This window comes from Sus scrofa, chromosome 15 (genome assembly GCF_000003025.6).
Source record: "Sus scrofa isolate TJ Tabasco breed Duroc chromosome 15, Sscrofa11.1, whole genome shotgun sequence".
Taxonomy (NCBI): Eukaryota; Metazoa; Chordata; class Mammalia; order Artiodactyla; family Suidae; genus Sus; species Sus scrofa.
In genome coordinates this window covers 100539132-100563440 of record NC_010457.5, presented here as the reverse complement: position 1 = coordinate 100563440, position 24309 = coordinate 100539132, and the positions used below count along the sequence as shown (strand labels likewise).

The 24309-nt window shown below is 38.9% G+C and overlaps 1 protein-coding gene across 18 annotated transcripts in view; it reads right to left on the bottom strand.

Annotated features, from left to right (window-relative positions):
* CCDC150 (coiled-coil domain containing 150) overlaps window positions 1-24048 on the bottom strand; it is a 95186-nt gene extending 71138 nt beyond the window's left edge. For 8 of the 18 annotated variants that reach the window (XM_021074909.1, XM_021074914.1, XM_021074911.1 and 5 more), the window contains exons 1-7: window positions 23835-24048; window positions 15809-15972; window positions 12966-13186; window positions 12669-12847; window positions 10209-10277; window positions 4204-4320; window positions 2650-2779 (exon numbers count right to left, since the gene is read on the bottom strand). In XM_021074909.1, coding sequence (XP_020930568.1) covers window positions 2650-2779; window positions 4204-4320; window positions 10209-10277; window positions 12669-12847; window positions 12966-13186; window positions 15809-15972; window positions 23835-23846 — 892 coding nt within the window. In that variant the 5' untranslated portion in view covers window positions 23847-24048. The remainder of the gene's footprint in view (window positions 1-2649; window positions 2780-4203; window positions 4321-10208; window positions 10278-12668; window positions 12848-12965; window positions 13187-15808; window positions 15973-23834) is intronic. The other 10 variants (XM_021074910.1, XM_021074912.1, XM_021074915.1 and 7 more) reach the window with 10 other exon arrangements.

Below are 24309 nucleotides of genomic sequence, written 5' to 3'. Positions count from 1 at the left end.
GAACAGGTTTGGGAAATAGAATGAATAAATGACTCTAACACTTAAACTTTCATCATGTGTTTTGAGGTCTCTGCAAAGCATCCAAATACAGATGTTTAGTTGGCAGTAGGACACCATATGGAGCTCAGGAGAATGATTTGGTGGGGGGGGGGGGAGATTTGAAACCACTCACAGAGTGTGTATTAACAGTGAAAATGCAACCAAAGACAGAAATGGGAACAGTTTGACACTGTCTAGTAATAGCCAAAAGATACAAACTTCTGAGAGTAATGTTTTGGCTTCATAGAAAATTCATTAAAAATCTATAAACGAGAAGATTATAAACACATTAAAAACTCATGTTTCATCTACAATATACTGAGAAAAACTACACTTCTTGATCAGGAGTCTAAGACTCATTTTAAATAAATTCTAATTTAAAATATGTGAAGGATCAAGAGATAAACTATATAATCTACTTTGACAATTCTACTAATCAAAGAAAAAATAAAGGGGAGTGTTTACCTTACTTAGGAGAACAGTCACTTTAATAATACATACACAGACATATATTTATTGCCAATAAATACAATAAATAATTGTTAACCAGTTGCACTTTATTTATTTATTTTGTCTTTTTGCCATTTCTTGGGCCTCTCCCTGCGGCATATGGAGGTTCCCAGGCTAGGGGTCGAATCAGAGCTGTAGCCGCTGGCCTACGCCAGAGCCACAGCAACGCGGGATCCAAGCCACGTCTGCGACCTACACCACAGCTCACAGCAACGCCTGGATCATTAACCCACTGAGCAAGGGCAGGGACCCAACCCGCAACCTCATGGTTCCTAGTCAGATTCGTAACCACTGCGCCACGATGGGAACTCCCCAATTGCACTTTAAAATTCATTGAGGTAACTATCTAAAGGCATTCCTTTTATTAATCTCGTTAGAATAACTATTTGTACCTTAAAGTAATAAAACTGTATGCATGTAAAGAGTATTATTCAATAAGAAGCATATAGTTTTCACAGGCTTCCTCTTCCTCATGTTAGTTCAAATTACTATTGTTCTAATCTTAATTTTTTAAATGTTCCTCCGCATATTCTTACAAAATTCAAAAGTAAAGCATTAATCCATTAAGAAAGTAATCTTTAAAAAAATCACTTATGAGAAGGACAATATAATAAAAAGATCTGTGTTTTAATCCCAGCCATCCTACTTAATGTGGGTCCCTTGATACAGATCTTTTTATTATTCTGTAGAATGGGACATATTTTCTCATTTTCCTCACAAGTTTGTTGGAAGGCTCAAATGGGATAATGGATACTGTGGTAGTACCATAAAATGGAACATGTATTTTTGTAGGCATATAATCATAGGAAGATCAAAAATTATCTTGGAGCATTATCAGCGAGAACTTCATAAAATAATTCACTACTCAACAATTATAAGGAAAAAAAGAGTACTTTAAGCTAAAAGCAGTAATTCAAATCATTTAGTGGATTATCCTTTGCTCTATTTTTTTTTTTTTAATTTTCATTTCCCTTTTGGTAATCCCTGCCCCCATTACAGCCACAGGGCAGAGAAGCCACAGTGGCAGGAATACTGGGTTTGGCATTAGTTGATCTAGGTTCAGGCCTCACTTCACCATTTATCCATTTTGTAACTTTGGGAAGTACAGGTAGTTTTGTGCATTACATGAGATAATTTATGTGAAAGCCCTATGTAACCATCAAGTGTTACTCGTGGGTGAGGTACTACACTCTAACTCTGTGCCTTCTTGATAGTGAGATCTGGAATTGCTTTTACAATTATGTATTAACAGTAGTTTGATAAGGGCTGTTGGGTTAGAAGTACGACTGAGCAACCTGGGATCAAGTCTAGATTCCTCCCTTTCTTAGCTCTGTCACTTTTAAGGACTCTTTTTTACAGGTGTTTACTCATCTGTAAAATGAGGAATTAATCCCAGCTGTCTCTATGGTACCTTACAACAATAGAGTTCTATAAATACAGGTTAATAAAAATAGATCAATAACCTAAAGAATAGAGACTCTGACATGATAAATGGTTCGCTAGCAAGGATGGATGGCCTCGTTTCTTTACTAACATTCTATTCTAAATTTTGAGAACCCAAATGTTCCCAAGCCCATAAACATTTAAATAAACCTGAAAAAAATCTAAATAATTAGTTTACAATTAAGAGGGTCAAATTCTATTAAAAACATTCTCTTTTTTCCTCAGTACCACAGATAGGAAACCAGCAATTTTTTACCCTAAGGTCTGTGGGGAGTTCCTTTTGTGGCTCAAGTGGGTTATGAACCCAAATAGTGTCCATGAAGATGCAGGTTCAATCCCTGCCCTTACTCAGTGGGTTAAGGATCCGGTGTTGCTGTGAGCTGTGGTATAGGTCGCAGATGTGGCTTGGATCTGGTGTTGCTATGGCTGTGATGTAGGCCGGCAGCTTCAGCTCCGATTCAGTCTCTAGCCTGGGAACTTCCAAATGCACAGATACAGCCCTAAAAAACAAAACAAAACAAACAAACAAAAAGCCCACTAAGTTCTGTGGGAAATACCGGCAACACTGGTTACTTCAATAATTTGGAATCTTAAGAGTTTTTGAATGAAATCTCAAAAAATTAACAAAAGGGTAATTTCCATTATCTATTTTCATACCTAGATCAGACTTAAGCTGTGAGGTAGCAGTCTCCAACTCTCCTTTCTGCTGTTGCTCCTGTGCCAGGAGTTCTTGGGTGGTCTGAATAGAATTGCGTAGGGCAATGCAGTTTTGCTGCAAAATTTGCACCTGAAATTGTATAAGAAAAACTCCTTTTCTGTAAGGTAAAGGTTTCTAATAAACTACCTTACAGCACATGTGTAAGGCAGATTTTCCAATCTTAATGTTACTGGAGGAAGAAGCAGAGTGTATATGTCACAGCTAAAGATCTCACTAGAGCCCAGTGTCTTACAGCAGTACTGTCCAGTAGAAATTTTTATGCACTCAACACAGCCATCCCCAGCTATAAGTGACTGTTGAGCACTCAAAATGTGACCAGAGTGAGGAACTGAATCTTTATTTAATTTTAACTAATTTAAATAGCCAGTGGCTACCATACTTGTGGTATAAGTTACAGCAATAAAAGATCATTTGCAAATTTGCTAAGTAGAATCCTTTTTATAATTCCACTGTGAAGGACAGCATTGGTTAAAATAATAAATATTATGTAATCTAATTATTTAGGATTTGAAATGACTAATTGCCTTAGATTCTTAGAATTTAAAATATTCTAAATTACATATAGGTACTTCAGCAACAATTTTAATGAGGGCAAAAATATTTTAAAATAAATACTGAGAATTGAAAATAGCAATGTAAACACATATTGATTACTCTACTTATTGGTAACCTTTGCCTCAAATGTTAGCTCAGTTTAATCTTTCTTTTCTATCCATGTCACATACATATAATACAAGACCAGGGCAACGCCTTCCAAAATCAATTCTTGTGACAGAGATTATATAATGTAGGGAAAAGAATTAATTCTCTCTTAGGAGCTAAGAGTTTACCTCTGCAAAACCTGAGGCAAGATAATCTCTCAATCCTATAGCTCCCTCAACCATAAATTAGTGTTGGACTGAATGGCATCAGAGTCCTCTCTTATTTTGCACCAATTATTATTATTATTATTATTATTATTATTATTGCTTTTTAGCCTGCAGCATATGGTTGTCCCCAGGCTAGGGATTGAATTGAAGCTGCAGCTGCCAGCCTACACTACACCACAGCCACAGCAATGCAGGATCCAAGCCACATCTGTGACATACACCACAGCTCATGGCAACACAGCATACTTAACCCACTGAGCAATGCCCAGGATTGAACCCGCATCCTCATGGATGCTAGTTAGGTTCGTAACCCACTGAGCCACAACAGGGACTCCAGCACCAGATCCTTCAACCCACTGTGTTGGGTGGGGATAAAACCTGTGCCTTCACAGTGACTTCAGATGCTGCAGTTGTATTCTTAACTAACTTTGTTACAGCAGGAACTCCCCGCACTAAAATTTTTAAAACTGTAGTAAGAATGTTAACAGAAAATTACTGAAGAAAAGTAAAGAATTTAATAAATGTAGAGGAAATTAGCAAAACTACAGGTTTATAGGTAAAAGGTCAGCTTTTCCTTTTTGGTTTCACTTCCCCAAGATAAACAAGGAGAGAAAATCTCTCTACCTGCTTCCTTTCCATCTCTACTGTTGATGCCATTTCTTGTATCTTAAGCAGCATGGCTGATCCAGATTTCTCAAGGGTTTCCCTTAGGTGCTTCTCCTGAGACAGCTGTCTCCTTAGCTACAGAACAACATTGCAGTTAGGGGAGACCAAGAGAACTTCAGAGCAGTTTAACAAAGATCAAAGTCACAATGAAAAGTGTGCCAGACCCTTATCTCATCCCCATTCTTCACTTCTTTATGACTGACTACTCAAACCTTCTTTTGTTTCTGCCTAATGGATAACCTTCTAAGAAATGCAGAGTCAAATCTGTTACTTTCTTTTTTTTTTTTTATATTTTTTTATTTTCCCACTGTACAGCAAGGGGGTCAGGTTATCCTTACATGTATATATTACATTTTTCCCCCACCCTTTGTTCTGTTGCAACATGAGTATCTAGACATAGTTCTCAATGCTATTCAGCAGGATCTCCTTGTAAATCTATTCTAAATTGTGTCTGATAAGCCCAAGCTCCCGATCCCTCCCACTCCCTCCCCCTCCCATCAGGCAGCCACAAGTCTCTTCTCCAAGTCCATGATTTTCTTTTCTGAGGAGATATTCATTTGTGCTTGTTACTTTCATCTTCCTACTTTTTAAGTCTGTTTCCCAAATTGTGCAGCAAGATTCATTAGTAAGTTGCAAGCAGCACTTGAAAAGGGGGAAAAATAGAAAGAAAATATCAAATTACATAGCAAGTAGTAAGAGTGAGTACTGCTTCATGAAATGTTTGTGTATATTTTGTTTGAAAAACACTAATATGCCTAAGTTTATGTATTTTTATATGTCTATATTTTCTGACTTTTTTACTCTTATTTTCCTATATTTTGATTTCTTCATCTTTCTCTATATATAATTTTTATCCCATAGTATCATAAACATTCTTCTGAAAGCTATTTAAATTATGCATTAGAATTTAAAGATCAAAACAAATAATGAAGTAACTATTATGTAGCAGACAAAAACCACACTCAAGAATTTGGGTACACTGATTTTATATCAATAAAAAAGACTATAAAAAGATATATCAGATAAAGATACACCAAGAAGGTTGAGTCTCTTGTATCATGACGTAAAGAAATCCTTTCCACTGCTGTATAGCACTGGGAACTATGTCTGGTCACTTGTGATGGAGCATGATGGTGTGAGAAAAAAGGATGTATACATATATGTGTGACTGGGTCACTTTGCTGTACACTAGAAAATTGACAGAACACTGTAAATCAGCTATAATGGAAAAAAAAAATCATTATTAAAAAAAGAACTATTTTCCAATTTAATGGGAATTGAAATATACTATTCCTTTTATGAAGTGATGTTAAATTTAATTTTTAAACCCCAGTAAAGGTGACATAAGAGTACACTTTATAACGCCTCTCTACATTGTACATATTTAGTTTATATGTGTTTTTTCTTTTCTTTTTTTTTTCTTTTTTGGCTGTGCCCATGGCACGCAGAAGTTCTTGGGCCAGGGATTGAATCTGTACACAGAAGTGACAACGCCACATCCATAACCAGCTGAGCCATGAGTGAACTCCTTATATGTGTTTTCTTGAAGGATGATATATTGTATAATTTTTTAAAGTTTTCAAGAAGTGAAAAAAACATTAAAAATGTTTTGGCATGAAACTGTTACAAGATAGCCCATTCTGGAAATGTTCTGTGATTTTCTTAATCATACACCTAATTTTGAACATTTGGATATTTTCAGTATTTCCTATGCTAAATACTGTTCTGCTGAATATATTGTGAATAAATAGGTCATTGAATTTCTGATTATTTCCTTGGGATTAATCATAGAAAAGGAATTGCTAGGTTAAGAAGTATAAATATTTTTTAGACTTTTGATATATTTTATAATTTTCCTTCCAATTTTACCTTCTTAGGAGCACTTGAATAAATCTCATCAGCACTATGGATTATCACTTTCTTAAATCTTTGCTAATCAATGAAAAACAACCTTTTTTTTTTTGGTCTTTTTGTCTTTTTAGGGCCGCACCTGCAGCATATGGAGGTTCCCAGGCTAGGGGTTGAATCGGAGCTGTAGCTGCCAGCCTACACCATGGCCCCAGCATCTTGGGATGGGTTGAGCCAAGTTTGCGACCTACACCACAGCTCACAGCAATGCTGGATCCGTAACCCACTGAGCGAAGCCAGGGATCAAACCTGCATCCTCGTGGATGCTAGTCGGGTTCACTAATCACTGAAGCACAAAGGGAACTCCAGATTTTAATTTTTATATAGTCAAACCTATTGAGCTTTTCATAATCTTGTTCCCTCTTTTAAAGCTTAGAAATTCCTTTCTTATTCAATGGTAAGTTAAATATCATAATCTTATTTAAGAATGAGCCATAGTTTTTGTTTTTGGCTCTATTTTTCAGGTTTTATTTAAGTATCAGATTACAATCACTTTATAATTTTGAGTAGCATAATATACTTATCTAAGCTCTGCATCAAATTATGGAGTATACTTTGCTCAAGTTACAATTTAAGGAGTTCCCGTCGTGGCGCAGTGGTTAACGAATCTGACTAGGAACCATGAGGTTGCGGGTTTGATCCCTGCCATTGCTCAGTGGGTTAAGGATTCCGTGTTGCCATGAGCTGTGGTGTAGGTCGCAGACTCGACTCGGATTCTGCGTTGCTGTGGCTCTGGCGTAGGCCGGTGGCTACAGCTCTGATTAGACCCCTAGCCTGGGAACCTCCATATGCTGCAGGAAGCGGCCCGCAAAAAGACAAAAAAAAAAAAAAAAGATACAATTTAAGTGCTTTATAAAGGGAATCTTTATTTGATAACTACACTATTGAGCTTCATTCCCAAAGCATTATTAAGGGTAATCAATTAATCTGTTTCATGTTCATCAGAACCAAATTTCTTATCTCTTAGAAAGATATATACTGCATTTACCTTATCTTTGTATAGCCCTCTGTTATGGGCTGAATTGTATCCCCCAAAATTCGTATGTTAAAGCCCTAATCCCCAGTATCTCAAAATCTGTCTTTGAGATAGGGTCTTTAAAGAGTCATGTAAATTATGAAGCTGCCATCTGCAAGCCAAAGAGAAAGGACTCAGGAAAAAGCCAAAGCTGTCAATATCTTCACCTCGGACTTTTTTTACCTCCAGAATGGTGAGACATAAATTTCTGTGGTTTAAGTCACCAGTCTGCAGTACTGTTATAGTAGCCTCAGCACACACCCTTCCTGCTCCACATACCATTAAAATGTCCCTGTTTGACTAGGACAGTCCTTCTTCAGGTCCTTGACGAGTTCAACAAAAAGTCAAGATTTTACCACAGCACCAAGAATTAAGACTTTCCCAATAAAAAATGGTAAGTGGCAATCCAGTGGAGAAAGGATAGTCTTTTCAACAAATAGTGTTGGAACAACTAGACATACACATATACAAAGAATGTAGATAGAGACTTCATACCTTTCACACACAAAAAAAATTCAAAACCTAAATGTAAAATGTAAATCTACAAAATTTCTAAAGGATAGCATATCAGAAATAGCTAGGTGATTTTGAGTTTGGGAATGGTATTTTAGATATAATAGTAAGAGAATAATCCATGAAAAAAACTAGTAAGCTAGACTTCATTAAAATTAAAATCTTCTGCTCTGTAAGAGACAGTGTTAAGAAAATGAAAAGCTAAGCTACAGTTTGGGAGAAAGTATTTATAAAACACATACTGGATAAAGGACTGGTATCTACAACATGAAAAGAATTTTTTTTTTTTTTTTTTTTTGTCTTTTTGCCATTTCTTGAGCCGCTCCCGCGGCATATGGAGGTTCCCAGGCTAGGGGTCGAATCGGAGCTGTAGCCACCGGCCTACGCCAGAGCAACAGCAACACAGGATCTGAGCTGCATCTGTAACCTAGACCACAGCTCACGGCAACGCCGGATGGTTAACCCACTGAGCAAGGGCAGGGATCGAACCTGCAACCTCATGGTTCCTAGTCAGATTCGTTAACCACAGTGCCACGACAGGAACTCCGAAAAAATTCTTAAAACTCAACAGTTAAGAACAAAAACGCAGCTACAAAATGGGCAAATGATTAACATATCTCAACAAGTAAGACAGAGATGGCAAAAAAAAAAAAAGATGCCCAATATCATGTCATTAGGGAATTTCAATTAAAACCACTACATATTCACCTATTAGAGTGGCAAAAATTCAAAATAATGACACCACCAAATGCTGGTAAGGATGTGGAACAACAGGAACTCATTCACTACTGGTGGGAACACAACATGGTATAGCCACTGCAAGACAGGCTGGCAGTTTCTTAAAAAGTTAAACATAAGCTTGCCATATGATCCATCAATCATGCTCCTAGGTATTTATCCAAATGAGTTGAAACTTATGTCCATACAAAAACCTGCATGCGAATGTATACAGCAACTTTATTCATAATTGCCAAAACTTGGAAGCAGCCAAGACGTCCTTCAGTAGGTGCATGGATAAACTCTGGTACATCCAGACAACAGATTGTGGTTCAGTGATAAAAAGAAATGAGCTATATCTAACCATGAAAAGACATATGCTAAGTGAAAGAAGACACTCCAAAAAGGCTACATACTGTATGATTCCAAATATAACAAAACCATAGAGACAGTGAAAAGTCAGTGGTTTCCAGGGGCTTGGGGGAAATGGTGGTGAAGTATGTAGAACACAGGGCATTTTCAGGGTAGTGAAACTATTCTGTATACTGAATACAGATTAAAGAGTGAAACTTAATCTAAACTATGGATTTAGTAATAATGTAGGAGGTATCAATTCTGGTTCATCAAATGTTGTTTTCTTTCATCTTTTTTTTCTTTTCAGGGCCGCACCTGCAGCACATGGAAGTTCCTGGGCTAGGGGTCGAATAGGAGTTGCAACTGCCGGCCCAGGCCACATTCACAGCAGTGCAAGCTGTGTCTGCAACCTACACCACAGCTCAGGGTAACACTAGATCCTTAACCCACTGAGCAAGGCCAGGGATAGAACTCACATCCTCATGGATACTGTGTCTGGTTCTGCAACAGGAATCCCCGGTTCATCAAATGTAACAAATGTTCCAAATTGACACAAGGTGTTAATGATAGAGGAAACTCTGGGGGTGGTGAGAGAGGGTATATGGGAACTCTGTTTCTGTGCAATTTTTCTAAAAACTTAAAATCTCTCTATTAAAATGTCCAAAGTATTTTTTAAAGAGCTAAATTTAACATATTTCAACTAACAATGAGCAATCACGCTTTTATCAGTAATTACTGGCAAATAAGTACCCTACATAAGCGACTGTTCCAGATAGCTTACCACCTTAAGCAAACTGAAATTTATAATTTTTAAAATAGTTTTGCACAAGAATTTTCCTAAAAAGTGTATCTATTTCTCTGTTTTGTATAACAGAGTATTTTAAATACAATTTGATCTTTTCGCTTTGGACTGTCAATTATTATACAGCCAGGGAATATTGAGGTTTTTTAGGCCATTGTCAGGATATATTTAGTTAGTAACTCTTCTGATTCTTCCACTATTTACAGATGCAAATTTTTAGTCCAACAACTTTTAGCAGCCACCTACTTCATAATTTCCAATCTGTTTTCTACTTAAATTTAGGCTGAAATGAAAGTTTCAAGGTAAAATTAGATGAGACTTATTAAAATCTTTTTATTTTAAGTAACTTTAGTGTAAAGGCCTTTGTATGAAGGTGTCCATTTAACTCCAGAATATGGGCAATTGCATGAGTTTCATGTCTCCCTCCTGGCTTAGAGAGCATTTACTATTTCTGGCTTTATGGCAGTACTGAGGCAAGAGAGAGTCTTAATGCCACATACGGGCAAGTATATTTCATGTGCCATATTTAAAAAGTCTTCCTAATAAACAGTCACATATTGTCTTCCTCAGTGGTTTCTTTTCATTCTATTTTCTTGACTTCCCCTTCTGCAATTCCAATGCTCCCTCCACCCTCCAGCATCTTTTTTATCTTACCTCCTGAATTTTAAGGTTCATTTTACGTTTTGTGATCTTCAGTTCCTCTTCAATAATGGCTGCATTCTTCTAAAAATAGGAAAAAAGGTTCTAAATAATCTGAAATGGATAGGAAGAAACTGTTTATAGGTACATCAGTTCAAACCTAGACTTTTTTGGGGCAACCCATAAATGCTATTCTGACTATGGCTAGTCTCACTTCTTATTGTGAGTCTGAAGTAATTATTACAGTGAGATATTTAAAGTTACTTTATTCCTTTGATTCATGACTTCTATCATTTTCCCTTTTAGATCATTAAAAAATGATTAGTCACATGTACTTCCTAAGTAAAACTCAATAATCAGAGGAAAAACTGGTAACTGCTAGACATCTTTCATACAATATATTCGTATTTTTTTAAGTACTCTATTTCTTCTAGCTTCAAATATTATCTACGTTTAGGAGCTGAGGATGAAAAGCATAGCTTTCACTATTCATTCTCTTTTATAGTATTATTAATGGTACCACAATCTGAGATGTAAAACCTCAGAACAGTCTCTGCTTTCTTCCCAACTTCAGCCCCAGTACCATATTCTAGCATATCTCTTTAGAGAATACCCTTCTTTCTTTTCAAAATGTCAGAACCATAGTTCTGACCTAATAAGGTCTATGCCTCAAACAATACAATGAATTCTTAATTCGTTTTCCTGTCTCTAATTTCTCCTATTATTGATATACTGCACTACTGCTGATTAGTTTTCCTGTTTTGATTATGGCATTTTCTTATCAAAAATCTTAATCACTCCCCATAGGATCAAGCCCAACTACTAATTATTCCTGATTTTGAGCTCCTCCCTGATGTTATCTATTCCTAGCTAATTTCAACTTATTTTATACAAATCCTTATTCCTATCAGGCTAGTTTATACATTCCTCCTAACTGCACCCAGTAGAAAGACCGAGGTTCAAATCTCAGTTACAAGAAGAAGACAGCGAAGTGTCATCTTGGATTAGTGACTTCTCTTTGGGCTCCAGTACTCTTATTATTAAAATAGCGACAGTAATGACCTACCATCTTGAGGTTTTGCATAGATTAAATAAAGTAACATGTTTTACTATTATAAAACAGTATATTATACTGCTTGGTCTATGGAGGGAAATCAAAATTATCAGTTTCTTTAACTTAAATATCCATTGACAGATAAATGGATAAAGAAGGTGTGGTATATATATACACTGGAATATTACTCAGCCACAAAAAAGAATGAAATAATAACATCTACAGCAACATGGATGGACCTAGAGATTATCATATGAAATGAGGTAACTCAGAAAGATAAATACCATATAATATCACTTATGTGTGGAATCTAAAATATGACAAAAGTGAATTTATCTACAATACAGAAACAGAAATAAGAGAATAGACTTGTGGTGGCCAAGGGAGAGATGGATTGGGAATTTGGATTAGCAAATACAAACTATTACATATAGAATGGATAAACAACAGGTCCTACTATATAGCACAGGGAACTATATTCAATATCCTATAATAAACCATACAGAAAAGAATATGAAAAAAAATATATATGCATAAATGAATCACTTTGTGTACAGCAGAAATTAACAGAACATTATAAATCAACTATATGTTAATAAGATAATTTTTTTTAAAAAAAAGCATTAGTTTCTGGAGTTCCCGTCGTGGCGCAGTGGTTGACAAATCTGACTAGGAACCATGAGGTTGCGGGTTCGATCCCTGACCTTGCTCAGTAGGTTGACGATCCGGCGTTGCCGTGAGCTGTGGTGTGGGTTGCAGACTCAGCTCGGATTCCGCGTTGCTGTGGCTCTGGCGTGGGCCGGTGGCTATAGCTCCGATTGGACCCCGGCCTGGGAACCTCCATATGCTGAGGGAGCAGCCCTAGAAAAGGCAAAAAGACAAAAAAAAAAAAAACACATTAGTTTCTTTCCTTAGTCTTTTATTTTTTGCTGCCTCTTCATGTATTTTTACATGTCCTCACCTCTCTCCTTTGCCTTCTAAAAGTTCAGCTCAGTCCTGTCTCTTCCTTGAAGCCTAGCCTAATCTATCCAGACAGGACATGTATGTACACCTTCTTAACCCTTCTGAATACAAAACTCTTAGCTAGCAATATTCACTTATTGCCCTACTGTCCTTTAACATTTCTTATACTCTTATTTTTTCTCTATTTTGTTTTTCCTGTGATGCCTGTAACATATAAGCTCTTGGAGAACACAGACTCCTTCATAACTTTGGACCCTCATAGGCACATGTAGAGGGTAAGGGATCTATAAATATTTATTAGTAATAGAACACAATGCTATAGGCTATCGATGTAAATAAATTTCATTATCAAGAATCCTCACATCAAGATCACTTATTTTTAAAAGTTTTATGGGTCGGTTGCCTCCTCCAGCTAACACATAACAATGAATTTGTATTTCAGAACTCTGGTCTCAAACCTTTGTCTCGGAGGCACGCTCCAGAGTCACAGTCAACCTTTGTACCTCATCTTGTGCCTTGTCTTCTTCCTCCTTTACATCTCGTAATTGCTGGCGCAAATTCATCACTTCCAGTTGCAATAGCTTCAGGTCCCTGGAATGTTCCTCCTGTATAGTATTCAGTCGATCCTTCAGAAAAGCTACCAGACAGCACAGGAGGGTCATCAAGCAATTGAATGAAAAGGAAATGAAAAGAATCATAAACTCAGCGAGCATCCACATAGGACTGAAATTCTGATGATTCTCGTCTCTCTATACCTGTTTTTTGTGGATTCAGTTCCTTTTCAGTTTGCAGACGAAAGATGTTCATCTTCAAGGACTGGATGAGGCTTTCTAGACGGCACATGCGATTTACCAGAAACTCACAGTTCTTCCATAAAATATCTGTTTTTCCTGAACAAATTATTTCCTTCTGGATAGGACTAATGATGCTCTGGCTCACAGGCTGTTCTAAACATTCTGGAGTTTCCAACTGGCCTCTGGACAAAGATCCCAACATGACAATATTATATGGTAATCTCAAACCATCAAGTCAATATGACATTTCTACTGAGAATAAAAACTAGATTCTTTAGTAAACAGGCATCTGTTAGCCCCTCCAAATTTATTTATTTATTTACTTATTGGTCTTTTTGTCTTTTTAGGGCCACACCTGTGACATATGGAGGTTCCCAGGCTAGGGGTTGAATTAGAGCTGTAGCTGCCAGCCTACACCACAGCCACAGCAACGCAGGATCCAAGCCTCATCAGCAACCTACACTACAGCTCATGGCAACGCCGGATGCTTAACCCACTGAGTGAGGCCAAGGATCAAACACGTGTCCTCATGGATGCCAGCTGGGTTCACTAACCACTGAGCCATGATGGGAACTCCATCCAAATTTAAATATAGCCAGCATTAATAGGTAAAGAGCATGAGACCAGTGCAGGGTGGGTAAAGATCAGTGATATATATATATATATATAAAATTTATTTGTCTTTTTACCATTTCTAGGGTCACTCCTGCGGCATATGGAGGTTCCCAGGCTAGGGGTCCAATTGGAGCTGTAGCCACTGGCCTGTACCAGGGCCACAGCAGTGCAGGATCCAAGCCGAGTCTGCAACCTACACCACAGCTCATGGCAATTCCAGATCCTTAACCACCAAGCAAGGCCAGGGATCGAACCCGCAACCTCATGGTTCCTAGTCGGATTTGTTAACCACTGCACCACGATGGGAACTCCACATGTGTTTTTTAAATGGCCACATCCACACCATATGGAAGTTCTCAGGCCAGAGATTGAGGCCAAGCTGCAGCTGTGACCTATGCTGCACCTGCAGCAACCCCAGATCTCTTAACTCACTGCACAGGGCTGGAGATAAAACCTGCACCTGTGCTGTGACCTGAGCCACTACAGTCAAATTCTTAATCCACTGTGCCACAGTGGGAACTCCCACTGACTTTTAATGGTTATTTTAATCTGAATTTTTTGTAAACTTATTTTGTATATAAAAATAAGTGATAAAACATATTAAATGCTAATTCTATAATGGTGAACTAAGAATTAAAGTTAGCATGGAGGCAATATATTCACATCCTTGCAAGAAAATTTTTAAATAAGGTCATATTGAACATTTCCATTTTGTTCTAACATACTCAACATGGCACAAATTTAATCTTTAACAGCTGAATGTTATTCTGTTTATTCTTTGGGTGCTATAATACCAACTATACTAATTTTAGGTCTTCATAAAAGACATTCAGGAAACACATATGTAATTTTAAAGAAAATCACACCAGTAAATTCAGTATCGGCTGCTTAAGCATGTAAATTCTTTAGTCTTTGATAATCTAAATTTCAATGGCAATAACTTCTTCAACAGCACAAAAGAAAAACAGTTCTTTTTTGAGTTAATACCTCATTCTAAAGCATAAAATTTTTGGAGTTCCCATTGTGGCTCAGCAGGTTAAGAACCCAACATAGTGTCTGTGAGGATGAGGGTTTGATCCCTGGCCCCACTCATTGGGTTACGATCTGGCATTGTCACAAGCTGTGGCATAGGTCGCAGATGCAGCTCAGATCCTGTATTGCTGTGCTGTGGCATACACTGGCAGCTGCAGCTCCAATTTGACACCTAGCACACAAACTTCCATATGCTGCAGGTGAGACCCTAAAAATATGTATATATTTATATATATTTCTAGGACTTACAACCTCTTTTAATTTATAATAAATATGGAGAAAGAAAATACAGACCATATTATTGGCATGAATCAAGTTTAGATGTTCACCTTAACTAATATCAGTCTATTTTTGATTTTTTTTTTTAAAGGATATTTTTTCTGGAGTTCCCGTCATGGCTCAGTGTTAACAAATCCGACTAGGAATCATAAGGTTGCAAGTTCAATCCCTGGCCTTGCTCAGTGGGTTAGGGATCCCACATTGCTGTGGCTCTGGTGTAGGCCGGTGGCTACAGCTCCAATTCAACCCCTAGCCTGGGAACCTCCATATGCTGCAGGAGCAGCCCAAGAAATGGCAAAAAGACCAAAAAAAAAAAAAAGGGGGACTTTTTTTCTAATTATGTAAAAAAATTACATTTGTTTTTAATCAAATATTGAATTGGCTACGAATCTGACTAGGAACCATAAGGTTGCGGGTTCGGTCCCTGCCCTTGCTCAGTGGGTTAAGGATCCGGCGCTGCCGTGAGCTGTGGTGTAGGTTGCAGACGTGGCTCGGATCCCGTGTTGCTGTGGCTCTGGTGTAGGCCGGTGGCTACAGCTCCAATTAGACCCCCAGCCTGGGAATCTCCATATGCCGCGAGAGCAGCCGAAGAAATAGCAAAGAGACAAAAAAAAAAAAAAAAAATATTGAAGGTGGATATCAAAACTTGTGCACCTAATTAATGCACTTTAAATATCTGTTTAGGAAAACAGTGGTAGTAGCTCTATTACAAGAAGACAACACTTTATCTCACAAATATTTTCTAATTATTATTCTAATGGAAATTCTTATTGCTCAATTATTTTGCCCTACCAAACCATCCATACTGTGACTTATTAGTAACCAGTGAACCAAAATTCTTCATACTCCAAAGATCTAGTTCATTTTTCTCTTGTTACCTTTTTTCACCAAAGTCCAACATTATCAGGTCATCCCTCAGAGAACTGGTCTGTTCTTCCACTATTCTCATCCTTTGCTGAAGTACTGTGAATGTTTCAGAAGCTGTAGCATTGATGTGGGTTGGAGAGATGACTGGTCTGGACACTGTAGTTTCCATGTGCATCTGAGATTAAAGTCACAATATTAGTGTACTCAGTTCTATTATGATCAAAATAGTCACTGCCCCTTTATATGGAGAATTATACTTCCCTGACCAGTTGAGCTTGGAAATAGCCACATGCTCTGCTTTGGCCAATTAAATGTGAGTAGAAGCTTTAAAGGCCAACTCGTCACTCATCATCTCTTTCTTTCCCCAGTCCATGAGATGAGCAACATCCCAGATTAAAGATGACATGAGCAGAGCCATGGCCCATCCGTGACATACAGTGTGAGTGAGCAAGAAACTTATATCATTACAAGCCATAGATTGTTAGGTGGTTTGTTACTGCATCACAATCTAGTCTATCCTGCCTGCTACTATTAGACATACACTAGGACCTGACTTGGCTGAGGGAGTTAAGACCTTTTTCATTACCAGCCACTTTCATTTTAACATATTTCATCAACTTTTCTAAAAAAAACAAAACAAAAACAAAAATTCTATAGTACTTAGACCTCTGAGCAGTTGTAAAAAAAAAAAATTGATTTATCAACTACCTTTTCAAACAGTTACTTTTAAAAATAACCTGCAAACTTAACTTCACAGCAACTTCTAAAGCTACTGACATCAAATTTCCAGACTTCTCCCCCAAGACCACATGACAATAAATGGGAGTAGCAAGACTACTTTTTCAAGTGTTAGTGGCAGAAGCAGATTTAGCTTATAAGCGGTCCCAACATTTAAATGAATCACATGTCCAAAGTTCATCAATAAGATCGTGGGTGGAAACTTAAGCACATTTTCCTACAGCTCCATACTATACAGATATTTCTATACTAATCAAACTGTAAACTTTAACCATCACTAGCAATAGTGTACCTATGAGAAAATGCTCACAAAGGATTTGGGATATTATAACATACAGTTCTCTTCATTTGCTGTGTAACCAGGTATCTCCCCTTCCCCTTACCTCCCAGGCAATGGAAGTGGGGACTACATTTGGTTCAATCACTGAAGGTGGTCCCCAGGACCTAGGAAACTAGGAAACGAATTAAAGAAGTCTTCAAACTGGTAGCAGGATTTAAGGGATCCATGAAGCATGGTAGCAGGATGTGGAAAGGCTGAGCTTCTTGCCAATTTAAAACTGCTACAGCCACTGAGGATATTTCTTGATTCTGAAACAGCTCTTCAGTCACCTTCTATCTTTCCCCAACAGGTCCCAGAGAATGGTCTTCTATTTCTCTCATTGCTTTTTTTAAAAAAGTTATTGAGAAATAGTTGAGGAGTTCCTATTGTGGCTCTGCGGGTCAAGAACCCAACGCTGTCTCTCTGAGGATGTGGGTTCAATCCCCGGCCTCGTTCAGTGGGTTAAGGATCTGGAGTTGCTTCAGGCTAAAGCTTTGGTTGCAGATGTGTTCGGATCCAGTGTGGCTGTGGCTGTGGTGTAGGCCAGCACCTGCAGCTCAGATTCAACCTCTAGCCTGGGAACTTTCATCAGCTACAGGTGCAACCATAAAAAGAAAAAAAAAAAAAAAAGAAATAGTTGACAAATATAATTGTATAGTTAAAGTGAATGACGTAATTTGATATACATACCTTTATAGAATGGTTACCAAGATCAAAATAATTAACATATCCACATCATTAACAAGCTCACATAGTTAATACAGCTAACTTTTTTGTGTGTGTGATAAGAATGTTTAAAGATTTGCTCTCAGCAACTTTTAAGTATACAATTCCACATCAGTAACTACAGTCACCCGTCAGACATTAGATCCTTAGAATGTCTTATTTAAAAGGCAACCTAGGAGTTCCCGTTGTGGCGCAGTGGTTAACGAATCTAACTAGGAACCATGAGGGTGTGGGTTCGATCCCTGCCCTTGCTCAGTGGGTTAACGATCGGGCATTGCCGTGAGCTGTGGTGTAGATCGCAGACGCGGCTCGGATTCCGCGTTGCTGTGGCTCTGGCATAGGCTGGCGGCTACAGCTCTGATTAGACCCCTAGCCTGGGAACCTCCATATGCCGTGGGAGCAGCCCAAGAAATGGCAAAAAGACAAAAAAAAAAAAAAAAAAAAAAGCAACCTACAGAGTGGGAGATAATATCTGCAAACCATATAGCTGATAAAGGGTTATATGCCAACAGGTACATGAAATAATGCTCAACATCACTAATCATTAGGGGAATGAAAATAAAAATCACAAGATATCAGCTCATACCTGTTAGAATGGTTATTATCAAAATAATACATGTTGGCAAGAATATGAAGAAAGGGAAACTTTATGCACTAGTGGTGGGAATGTAAAATGGTACAGCCATGATGGAAAACAGTATGGAGATTCAAAAAATTAAAAATTGAACTACCGTATGATCCCAGCAATCCACTCCTGGGTATATATCCAAAGGAACTGAAATCAGGATCTTGGAGACATCTGCATGTTCACTGCAGCATATCCACAATAGCCAAGATATGGAAACAATCTAAATGTCATTCAGTGGATGAATGGAGATACACACACACACACACATATAATGTTATTCAGCCACAAAAGTGGAAATCCTACCATTTGCAGGATGAATCTGGAAGGCATTATGCTAGATGAAATAACTTGGGCAGAGAAAGAAATACAGCTTATGTTATCACTTATATGTGGAATCTAAAAACCAACCAAACAACAAAAAAATTTGATTTAATAGAAACAAAGAATAGAATGGTGGTTGCTGGGACTAGGGGAAACTGGAATGATATAGGTCAAAGGGTACAAATTTTTTTTTTCTTTTAATGCTTCTGACTAAATTTCTCTCCTTCATGTTCCTCTATAAAATAGAATGCATTTCTGACACATACAATCTTCTAAAATTCTTTAACAGATTTTCTGTTAACAATCAGCTTAAGGATATGGGGTAGAGGACCTCTCATCTATTAATTCCTTTTCATGTTTTCAATTTATTTTTGAAAGACAAAGGCACACGCAGATATTAATGGAGTCTATGGATAAACAAAGATGTGAAAGTTCATCTACATTTCTGGAAAAAGCCAGGTTGGAGATTCCTGCTCAGGTTACCACATGGGCTAGGATGGCATTCTTCTGGTAATAAAAAGAAGAGCCTCTAAGACAAACCCTAGGGCTGGTTCTATGATGCCAGGGCTAAGGGTGGAGGAAATCAGCAATAGTGGGGGATGGGGAGAAAATGGTGGGTAATAATGGAGAAACACCACAGGGTTTACCCTCCCTTCCAGTTTCTGTTACCCGTTGTCTAGCTACTGCCAACACAGAAATAAACTAGGTCTGGGGTTAGGAGAAAAAGTTAAAAAAAAGGGGGGGGGCGTGTTTAATGGGATTTGGGACAGACAGTTAAGTTGAAAAGTTCCCAACCCTCCCTTGCAGCTGACACATCTATGTGACATATACTGGCTAATGAGTCTTTAGGCAGAAGTTTGCAAGAAGCTTCTGGGAAGACTTTTTTTTTCTGCTAAAGAGAACAGAAATAACGGCACCTGTCCTTCACCTATATAACCAGAGTTCTGAGGGTTCTCTTTAAGTCAGCTATGCAGTGCTCATTTTTTTTTTTTTTTTTTTTTTTTTTTTTTTTTTTTTTTTTCTATTTTTTAATCGAGTAGCCCCCTACCACCACAGCACGCCAGCCGCCCCCCACCCACCACCCAACCCCCCACACAACCACCCACCTCATGCTAGGATCGACCATGCCAGACAACTCATTTTTAAATATAAACAAAGAGCCAGGGATCGCCAGCATCTAAGAAAAAGAAAAGGCCAGAGCAGCTCAGGTTAACTTTTTAGAAAAATAAATAAATAAATAAAACCAGTAACCTCTAAACTTGCTTATGTGAAAAACATAAATTTTTGTTTAGTCACTCCTATTGTCTGCAACAAAAACATTCCTGGGATACACAGTAGTTCCAGGTAATAGCTGGTAGAGGAAGGAGAAGGAAGAGATAAAGGAATGACAAGCAGTACCAGAGGTGGGAGGGGAGGGCAATTTCCATGGCAATTTGTCAGGCCCAGGGAGCTGCTTATAATATAAAAGACTGTCTATATTAATTTATGTCAGAATTCAAATACATAGTACTAACACAAAATGTCCATTTTTGGAAAAAAAATACAGAAAATGGAGTACAAGTTTCCCACATTTTTAAAAATAGGATGCTGATTACCACCTAAAATTTTTTCATGTGATTGTTTGAAAAGCCATAGTTTTGCTATTTCTCTAAGGTACCTATAATATGTATAAAATACTCCCATTACTTTAAAGGTCATGTGTGTGCATTTGGCAATAAAAACAAGATGAAAAACAATTCAAATTAAATTGCTTTTTTTGCTTAAAAAAGAGAAAGTCTATATATGGTTAGGTAACAGTTTGATTTGCATCATCACTCACACCTATCTGAACCTGATCTATCCTGGAGCTTCTCAGGCTTCTGGGGAGATAAAAATACTTGCAAATAGTAAGAATAAACTTGGCTTGCAGCCTCTGAGGTTTATAAACAATTCACCCTGAGGAAGAAGAGATTGAGGTGGTGGGACTAATGGTGGGCTGGGGATAAAGATTTTAAGTGGAATACATGGTATTGTCTTTGAAATATCCTCTTAATCACTGAGGGTTAGGTCATCAAAAAAGTCAATTCCAAAACTAAACAAACAAAAAACCCATAAAACTAAATAAGTCAATCTATCCTTTGAGGATTTTATTACAAAATAGGTCTCAAGGTTAGCTAAAAATTCTTATTTCCTATTCCCTCTCCACATGGGGGGAAAAAGACAGACAATGTCAAGGTCAGGAGAGCCCTGAGAAACAAAGAAGGAAGCAATGGTGGCCCAGCAGCAAGAGGAGAACATCTTTTATGTCTACCAGGAAGTCCCTGAGTATCTGGGAGCCTGTTAAAGGAAGGGTAAGATAAGGACTTGGGATCTAGTCAATCTGTTGGGTTGTAGTTTAGAGTCAGAGGAGATTCTCATTTCACTGCAGTTAATCATACCCCTGCCTGTCTTTCTTATCTGGCAGGTCCAAGCAGGGGTAACAGAAACACCATGCCCCCACACACAATCCACAGGCCACTTGGGGGCCAGTGGCCATAACTCTATGCTTCCATACTCAATAGACTTATAAGTCTATAAATTATTAAGGACTCATAGACTTTCAACTCTATAACTTTGAGATAGAAGCCATAACTTTTATAGCTCATAGTAAAAGAGTTACAGAAAAGGAATCTAGCTCTAACTGCTAATATTCAAGCAAAGAAACTATTGCTTAAACATATCTGTGCTTTGCTGTTTTTGAAAAGAAGTAAATATCACTGAATGCAGCCTTGAACCTAAGCCCTGATGCTTGATAGCAACAATAATAAAAATACTAAGACAAAAAATTTTTTTTAAAAAGTTAATTCACTACTTTCATAAATATATCATTATCAAATTAATACAGTTCCGTCTCTATGTTTAGGGAAAGTATTTCCAAAAGGTTCAGGTTACATTACTGAAAGCATGACATGTATAAGAAAATTATCATAATATACTAACAAAAGCCAGGTGACTTTGAAAAGGCAACACCTGCTTCTGTAGACACAAGTTCATTCTTAAACCTGGCAAAAGCTACAACTATATGCTGGTGGTTCCAAAATAACAGGCCTATCACAATCACTAGAAAATAATTTGGGGAGTTCCTGGCACAGAGAAAATGAATCCAACTTGGAACCATAAGGTTGCGGGTTCAATCCCTGGCCTTGCTCAGTGGGTTAAGGATCACCATTGCCATGAGCTGTGGTGTAGATCACAGACATGGCTCAGATCTGGAGTTGCTGTGGCTGTGACAAGGCCGGAGGCTGTAGCTCCGATTAGACCCCTAGCCTGGGAAGCTCCATATGCTGTGGGTGTGGCCCTAAAAAGACAAAATAATAATAATAATAATAATAATACAACAATTGGTCAGTAATAGTGTCTTAATTCACACATATGTCCAACAAACATTTCTTGAATGTCTACCACGAGCCAGATACTGTTACAGGCACCAGGCAATACAGCAGTAAACAAGAGGCAAAACTCCTTGCCCTCACAGAGCTTATATTCCAGTTGAGAATATAAACATTAAATAAAATAGCTTCATTTGTGATAAGTGCAATGGAGAAGAAAAAGTGGAAAAAGCATGGGACAGGGGCTGTGGTGTAGGCTTCCATTTTTGAGTGGTCAAATAAAGGCTCACTGAGGAGTTTCCAATGTGGCTCAGTGGGTTAAGAACCTGACATAGTGTCCATGAGGATGCAGGTTCGATCCCTGGCCTTGCTCAGTGGGTTAAGGATCCAGCATTGAGGATCCGGTGTTGCTGCTTGGATCCAGCATTGCCGTAGCTGTGGCATAGGCCAGCAGCTGCAGCTATGGTTCAACCCCTAGCCCAGGAACTTCCATATGTGGCAAGTGTGGCAAGAGAAGGGAGGAAGGAAGGAAAAGAAAGGAAGGAATGAAAAGGAAGGAAGGAAGAAGGAAGGAAGGCTTGCTGAGAGATGATACTGAGACAAAGACCTGTGAAGAAAGTATGGAAATGAGATGTGGGTATTGGGGGGGGAGAAAGGAAGGTCCAGAAAGTGTGAAAAGAGAGTGCAAGTTCTAAGAATGCCTGGTGGGTCAGCTTGACTCTAGAGGAAAAAGTGAAGGAGAGAACAGTGGAGATGAGGTCGGAGGGTAGTAATAGGACCAGGTTATAAAGGTTTGCCTTCACCCTCAGTGACTCTCAGTGGCATTGGAGGGTTGAGAGCCAAGGAATGCTGTGATCTAACTCAGTTTTCACTCGGATCACTCTGGCTAGAGAGTAGCCAGACCAAGATGGTAAAAAGACAACAGGAGAAATAGGAAGACGAGTTGGAAAGCTACTATAATAATCCAGGTGAGATGCTGCTGGATAGGACCAAGGTGATATCAAAGAGCAGTTAAGAAGTAGTCAGGTTCCAGGCATATTTTAAAGATACAGCTGATAGATCAGATGAGAAAGTAAGCATTGGAAGGATGGTGTTACCATTCATTGAGACACTTGGAAGCCTGTCAGGAAAAACGAGTTTCAGGTGGAAAGATCAAGAGTGGTTTTGGAAATGTTAAATTTAAAAAAGGAAAGATGCCCAACACATGACTCAACTTGTAGATGTGGAGTCATGGGAGAAAGGTGGACTGGAGATATAATTTCTGAAGTTATCTATATATCTATATATGGCTTTTTAAAGCTATGGAGACTGGATAACAGAGAAGTTTCAAGAGCCTAGTCCTGGTACTCCAAGATTAACAAATCAGGAAACAAGAGGAGTGTGTGAGTGTTCATGCCACACTAACCCGAACCCGGTAGGGTCAGATTCTTAATCATTTTCTATCTTCAGAGCTCACACAGTATGAGACATTGTGGGTGGTGGCAAACAAACAAGGGGAAGTTCAACAAAAATTTAGCGTTGTCCAGTATAATTGCTAGGAGCTGGGGAAACAGCAATGAACGAATGTAAGTTCCTAACACCTGCGTTCTAACAGGCAGGCCAGGGAGGAAAACTGATGGCAAAAATAAAAAAACATTAACGTCGAAATGGCATTTCCAGGAATCTGTAACTTCCAACCCAAAATATAAATAAAGAAAAGTCAGACTGGGGCTTATCTGAAGGCCCTCTCTGGTGGCTATCCTTGCCTGTGCTGGGGCCTAGCCAGTGCAAACTCGCTCCTAAACGGTTTTCACCGGTTTCCACAGCAGAAGCACCACAAATCAGGGTTCTGAGGGCCAGGGGTCGAGACTAAATCTCGGCAGCGAGGGGAGAGGGCGGAGGCAGAGATGACGGGGATTCATCTGAGTCGCTGACTCTCCCCCGCGGACCCTACACCTTCCAGGGCCGAGCAGACTCACCGCACAGTCCATGTGTCTGCCTGTAGCTAGGTCTGGCAGCAGGTGGGCTGGTTTCCATGGAACTAAGATAGCGCTTTAAACCAACCCGCTCCCCGGCTCGGTAGCTCCCGTACGCAGGCGCGCCCGGTAGGGCATGCCGGGAATCGCAGTCTTCCCGGCCATGGAGGGCCCTCCGCCCGGGGCGGGACCCAGGCCGGAATCCGGCGGCGCGCACGGAACGCGCGGCCCCGTGACCCGGATGACGACAGGGCTCCATTGTGCTCCGGCGCGGGACATGCCGGGATAGGTAGTTTCCTCCCTCTGACCTCCCGGGGGCCCTACGGAGTCCGCTTTGCAGAGTTGGTCCTCGTCTTGGTGAAGGTGCGGCGTTTGGGTTTTTCGACATACACATACCGTGCAGCAGGCCCGAGGCCAAGATTAGAAAATGTTTTTAGTTCTAGAAGGACGAGAGTATCAAGTCACCTGTGAACGATAG